At 40.9% G+C, this 7,013-nt stretch overlaps 1 protein-coding gene across 1 annotated transcript; it reads right to left on the bottom strand.

The window, feature by feature from the left end:
- Positions 1 to 271: 271 nt before the first annotated feature.
- On the bottom strand, positions 272 to 5,526 carry LOC109470205 (mitochondrial import receptor subunit TOM40 homolog). The gene is made up of 7 exons (XM_019769036.1): positions 5,085 to 5,526; positions 4,059 to 4,219; positions 3,724 to 3,825; positions 3,326 to 3,554; positions 2,972 to 3,037; positions 2,584 to 2,697; positions 272 to 1,532 (listed from the first exon to the last, which is right to left on the bottom strand). The coding sequence occupies exons 1-7, from the start codon at positions 5,284 to 5,286 to the stop codon at positions 1,393 to 1,395; spliced, it is 1,014 nt and encodes a 337-aa protein (XP_019624595.1). The 5' UTR covers positions 5,287 to 5,526; the 3' UTR covers positions 272 to 1,392.
- Positions 5,527 to 7,013: the final 1,487 nt, after the last annotated feature.

Genomic DNA, 7,013 nt, shown 5'->3' with positions numbered 1-7,013 from the left:
ACAAGTAGGGTAACAGACATCCTCAACTGAGCTGAAGTGTGATAATTTTTTAAGTAGATTGTAGTGCAATGTTGCACCAGTTCAGCTATGGCTTGTGTTTTTGTCATGTACACTGGATCACATACTCGTACACTGGACAGACAGCCTGAAGTCCCGTCCAAAAGGACGACTGCAATCTGCACCAAGTCATGCCAGGCTCAAACCCCCAACCTCTGGCTCCATGGAACTTGATCCATGGTTATAATTATGGAAGGGAAGCCACAGAGAGTCATCAAGAACCTGATGCTTTATTGGAATGACTCACGGCCATCAAACAAATCTCCATTTGCATCTATAAAAAGTATTTAGATGATACAGGTTCATTTTGTACACAGATCTCTTAGAGTACTTCAGGAGAAATCTTCATAATCTTAATTGTCCTGTAGTAGCAATATCAATATTGTAACATCTGAAGTAGAAAATAGGTAGTATGTGGAATAATATCATTGTAATACATGAAGAACTATTACATGCACTAAGCAGAGGTAACCCAAGCATGGTGACTGACATTTTGCCAGTTATCACCTGCATTGTGGCAGAAAGCAGCTTATTTGGAAAAGAGGCTTCTATTCTTATCCCTGCACAGAAGTCTTATGATTTTACCCATGTCCGTCCTTTCAGTTGCTAATTGTATGATAACTCATTGTATGACAACTCGTAATGACAAATATCTTATAATTTTCCTGGTTTTCAGTTTGCCTTTACCAGAGGACAGATAACTACACATGGGAAACATGTGGATCCAGTTCAAATGATTCTTCAGAACATCAAATGAGTAATATTTTTGTAGTTCAGCAATAACCCACCAGAGGGTGCTTTTCTCAAGACCTGTTTAGATATGTGGGAAAAGTGTGGTCAAGTTCATAATTTTATTAAACAGGTGTAAATGGGAATATTGTATCTCCCAAGGATACAGTTTTGGACAAAGACAACATGACAACTGCACACATAAATGTCCCGTCCTTCAAGTCCACGTACTTGACATTATGTCAGTGGACAAGCATGAATGTGTAATGTTGTGCAGTACTAATGTGAGCAGACAGGGGGAGATGTTCACCAAGCAGAGTATGTAAAATTTGGTGACATGATAATGCCAAGTCCAAACACAGGGTATCAAATTGTAGGAAATGGATTCCCCCTCATCCAGATCACAAATAGACCTGAATTTTCCCCTATCCTAACCTGAAATTATTCAGGTACCTTGAAACTTTCTGTCTAAATATTGATTTATATCTGCATCTGCATCTAGGAGTCCCTAAAACATGAAGGTTGTAAGGGGAGCTAGTTGAGACCTAAAGCCTACATGTATGACACAATTTACAGGGTAATGAAATGACGACCCCCACCCCCTGACTAGCCTATGAGTAACCCAAATCCAAAGCGAGCCTGGTTCTTTGTGTGGTTGAGCATGCCGCTAAGCATAAAGGTGAAGGGGAGAGGTTGGAGCTTTTTCTCCAGGACGGCTGCTACTGTCCAGTTACTGTCCAACATTCCTGCAGGGAGAGAAACAAAGTTACCTTACCAAGAGAGTAAACTTACAGAATTGTTTAACCATATCTCTGGTCTTCTCCAGTCTAACTGTCCAGATTGTTCACATTACATGACCTTACAGAAATGTGTGACATGAGTGATGGGTCAAAAGTGGTTGGAAGTCACCCCCTTTCCAGTTTAGTAACAGTTGGCACAGTATTTTGTTATCTATGAAAAAGATTAACTTCTATACTAATACAATGTTTATCATCTGTCAGCTTTCAAGAACACCAATCAGCATTCACTACCCATTACTAGGTACAAGTGCATCAGTCAGCATTCAGTATGCATTCTTCAACACACACTGCCACTTATCAGCATTTAGCCTATTTTAGGGGACATTGCTTGATATGCACATCTGATAAATTAAGGTTTGCTGGATCACAAAGCAGCACCAATCAGAATTCAGTACACATCACTTGATACTCCCAAACTACCAATCAGGAATCATAACACAAACTATAATACACAAATGGCCAACTGTCAGGATGCTGAATACTTAGCAAGATTGACATACTGGCCCCAATCAACATTCACAATACACAACATGATACAAATAGGAACCAATGAGCACTCAGCACACATAACTTGAAGCATGCACTGTAACCATCAGCATTCACAATACACAACATGATGCACGTTGACACCAATCAGCATTAAAAAAACATTCCATCTCTAATAGCACAGATCTTTACAGCACATGCTATTCAAGTCTCTGTCAGAAATCTTATCTTGCATTCGCAGCATGACATAAACTTTGCTTTCTCAGCTGCCTGTAATGAACATACTACTTAGCCTCATGGCTGGAAACAGTTCTACCAATAAACCAATCATGTATACACTGCATCTGTACATGTCTGAACAAGGTGGTTTCTTAGGGTGAAAGGTTGCAAAGAAGGACAGTCTTCAGTGTCCTTTTCTGCAGACAATGAAAGCGAGAATTTGAAGTGGTAAGACCTAGCACTACATGAATCACACTGTATCTTGTCATGAGTGACATGATGCCTTACTTACCTCTGAAAACCATATTTGCCTTTGGTACATCCAGCTGGTACCCCAGACTGACTGCACTCTCCTGTGCCCTGAGGTTTGCCTCAAACTCCACACCAACTTGTACATACTCGTTACCTGCAGCAGAAATACACAGGTGAGTCTGCATAGATAACAGGAGTGTGATGTTCAGTCTATTTCAATCCTCCATTAACTTGTACAAAGTCGGTCATAGACTCACTGGCAAGCCAGCAAATTATGACAATTTCACACTAAACATTGCATTGCCGTCAGAACAGAATTAAATTTATTTCATTCTGATACATGTTCATGACATATGTCACATACCAGTACTGAAGGTTTTCCCCTAAAATATCAGTGTTGTTGAGATTGCCTGAAGAGAAGAGTGTACCTTGATGATAGTAGCTTGCATGGCACCCAGCTCCACCCAGGTTACCTGTGGCTATCCAGTTATCACCTGTGGACAGGAGGGGACAGAACTTTCACAATGCAGATAACAGGTCAGCTTTGATCTATTCCTGTCTGTTCAAATAAACACATTACCTCCAGCATAGATAAACCAGGTGGTACAGACAGTGTTTCTTCCCCAGGAGGAGATTGTAGAAAATGTTCCATGAACTGGAACACTCAATGAAAAATGCATTTTTCAGTTTGGATGATGCAAGAATTTTCCATTATGATATGAGACCACATGAACACTTGAGGTTACAAATCCTCTACCAGACACAAGGACTGATGCCGCTACCTGTGTATCTGCCTGCTACAGTGACAATGGCTGCCTCCTGGCCCTGGGTGTGGTGATACAGCAGCTCAGCTCCCAGCGCTAACCTCTTGGTTATCCGCTGTAAGTAGTGCGCCACTACGATCCCGCTCTCGTTCACAAAGTCGGGGTTTCCCAACGTTACACTTGCCGTGTAGTCGTCTCCTCTGTAGTCTGCGTCCAGCTGGACCATGGCCCACTTGGACTGTTGTGTCTGTTGGACAGTTAAACAAGACACTGTACAGTTAAAACATACTGTAGCTCAACAAATTTTCTCTTAGATGTAAGTACCACCTTAGTTTCATGTCTTCTGCATAATGGCATAAGCACTGTACATCATGGAATGGGGAAGAGAAAAAAACCAAAGGACACTTTATTCTTACCTGGACCACAGCTTTTGTACGAATTCTATTTGTGATCTGATGTATCATTTGGGCATTCAAACTACCAGAGGTGTCTATATCTCCCAGAAGGACAGGGTATGCCTGGAAAAGAAGACATAGCAAACTTATAGATATGATATTCTAATGACAGAATAATATTGATTGTGTAACATTTAAAAAAATTATAGGATTATTCTACAGAACAATTTGTAGATAAGAACTTTGTCCAAACACACAACTTGGAATGAGGTTTCGTGCACATGAAATAGGTAGGTTGGTCACATGACAACTTGTAAAAATTTATTTGCAACATACATGTACATGGAGTAGCTCACCTCTGATGGACTGATCTGTTTGGTACCGACATATGTGGCACCAAAATGGTAGGAGGATGGCCCAAACGCACACAGGGAGATAGTGTGGTTGACTTGGAAGTGGTTACTGATGCCCTTGTTCACAACCAGCTTACAACCTTCCATAGGGTTGGGGAAGACTTCTGCAAGCAACACATGGGCACAGAGATACAGGTGAAGACATGGTATAACTGGTAAAAATCAACATGTGCAGCATGACACACCATGACCAGGTCTATAGTTATAAGTTGAGTACAGGCTGTATTAGGAGCCAATTGGCTTAAGTCATTGCATACCAGCACATACCTCAACTCTTTCCTGAAACCCTAGTGACTTTTTTGAACCATTAAAAAAATCAAAGGCTGATGTTTCAAGTATTGGTAAATAGTACTATTGATTACATCATCAGCCTTTCAATACATGTGCTTGATAGGGCTTTCAATATATAAGCAAATATATTGGACCATGACACAATTGATTGTGTAGCACTAGACCACTCAGCACTATTTGTAAATTGCACTCTATACAGTATACTGTTGACTATACTGTTGACTGGTTTGTAATTTTCCAAGACCAGGGTAACCAGAAACAGCTGTACACATGTTTTATGAAACTTCAGATTTATGGTTTGAAGTGACAGATTTTCTGAATTGATGTCATACAAAAGACACATGAAGAACAGGACAATTTTCAGATAAGATTTTTTTACCAGTTAAAGCATGACCTCTAAAGCTAGTAAAGGTATATCAAAAATCGAAGATGAAGACAATCCATACAAGAAATCGATACCCAAACCTCCCATGGGTGTAAGTGGCAGGAAAGCACATTTAGTTGATAGGTAGATCAGATCGACAGTGAGAATTAGCTAAGAAATACGACAAAAGAGTACCATCATATGCACGTGTAAAATTATGGGGTGTAGGGTGGGGAGGGGGGCAAAGAGTATATCAAACTTGTATTCAATTTTCAGTCAACTGTATTTAGATCCTTAATCTAACGACAAAATACCTTTGCATTTCTTGTGCAGCTCATCGAATGTTCCCGGGTTGGTTGTTTTGTCGTCTGTTTTCTGTTCGGGCTGTCCCGGCGCCGGTGACCCAGCAGCGGCACCTTGTGCAGATGTGGGGGGAGGAGGAGGGGGGAAGGCACCGAGGTTTGGAACCCCCTGGCCCGCCGTCGGGCCCGGACCCGCTGCTAAAACATTTCCCATGGCTGTCCCTGTATATTATCGTTAACGATGAAGCAGGTACGGAGGGCGAACGCGCGACAAACGGAGAGAACTGGAGCCGTAAAGCTGAAGCAGTCGATGACTACAATGTCAAACCGCCGCCATGTGCAATCCGGCGAACCAAGGAAATGGAGGTCATGACGTCAGAGTTCACTTCCGGGTCAAACTCATCCATACGGTGAGATGGGCAAAAAATCCAATCCCAGACATGTCACTACGATTGTCTAATATGCAATGATAACTACCCAAGAAATCATTAAGGGACCCAATAAGATATGGTAGCTATTAGCATACGCAGGCTTAAAATCGCCATCAAAGATTCACTCATAGTACTTTTCTGCGCTTTGATATCACTTCGCTGGGAGGCGTTTCTACCATGTTCCTCTGATTGTCAAGCAAGACGTAGCAATCATGATGCTTTCATCTGATGCACTCAAGTTGATAGAGGAGTAGAAGTGCAATGACTCGTATTTTCAGTGAAGCACACAGGGTCACCCCTACTCTTTTGGTGTGTTGGGCTCTTTAATGCCTGAAGCCCGCTGTTTAGTAAACATAAGTTTGTAATTTAGTTGGTTTTGTTGATGTAACAATGTTGCAACAAATGTTATTAAAGGAGTACTAACCTCCAGAAGGAAGTGCTATTTTCCGATACATCATGCTGCAATGAATACATAACTAGCCGACTTTTTACATAATTTCGCTTGTACGAGTTGCGCGGCCCATGTTTGTAAAGCGATATCAATATCATTTTCCCCCATGCTGAACCACAATCGATACATCCGGGAACTCTGGCTTACGCAATACTCATACACTTCAAGTCAACATTAACATTTTTCGCCGAAAATGGTAGGAGACAAGCACATTGACAAGCTGATTATTGAGAAATTACAAAATGTACTTGCTTTACTTTGCTTGACTTGTGGTTTGAATACTATTATATGAGGATGTCTTATGCAGTGAGCGCCAGTTTCATCCTGCGTGTTTTGATTTTCTCAACTTATTTGCATGTAAGTATTAATTGAACAAATAATTAGATTACGCTACTTATGGAAAAGATAATTAGATTACGCCGTTTTTTTCATCGTCTATATTTCGGCATAAATAAGGGGCGATAAGGACAGCAAGAAAGGCAATGGTTGATAAGATAGCAAAGAACACAAAACGGTAGGAATTTTTCTTATCGCCCCTGAAATAAAGTCTGTAACGTAACTTTTTGTTTAAAACATAGACACCAATGGGGTAGCGTGGTGTATTCTGGGATCGTTTTGAGGGTATTTGGAGAGTTTGTCCTGGATTCGATGCGTTTTAAGACTTGAGCGCAAAATGGGCATTTAATTGTATATTGTAAAGTAATATGCATTTTTCACTTCCTAAAATTAATGCCTGTCGGAATATAGCACCCCCTTGTGGAGGTTAGTACTCCTTTAAATATGATAATGAAACCTAATAATTTTCTTTTAAAATCAATGTTTTGAGCATAGATGGTGGCCTGGGTCATCTGTGTAAGTGACCACATCTGTGAAATTTCCCCAGGCCTATATGTTGGTAAATAGCGATTCTTCCCGTCTATCTGCCAATGGTTCTCAGAACTCTTTCTGCAGATTTATTTCAACAGCGAATCCATCAGGTTACATTGAGAATTTTGAGGGCACCATGTTGGAAGCCACTATCCCCTTGGAGAAGGCTGAGCATGCAGCAGCCTATAGGAA

The sequence above is a fragment of the Branchiostoma belcheri genome, unplaced genomic scaffold, assembly GCF_001625305.1.
Source record: "Branchiostoma belcheri isolate BF01 breed outbred unplaced genomic scaffold, Haploidv18h27 scaffold22, whole genome shotgun sequence".
In the NCBI taxonomy this organism is placed as follows: domain Eukaryota; kingdom Metazoa; phylum Chordata; class Leptocardii; order Amphioxiformes; family Branchiostomatidae; genus Branchiostoma; species Branchiostoma belcheri.
This window is presented reverse-complemented; position numbering and strand designations above follow the sequence as displayed.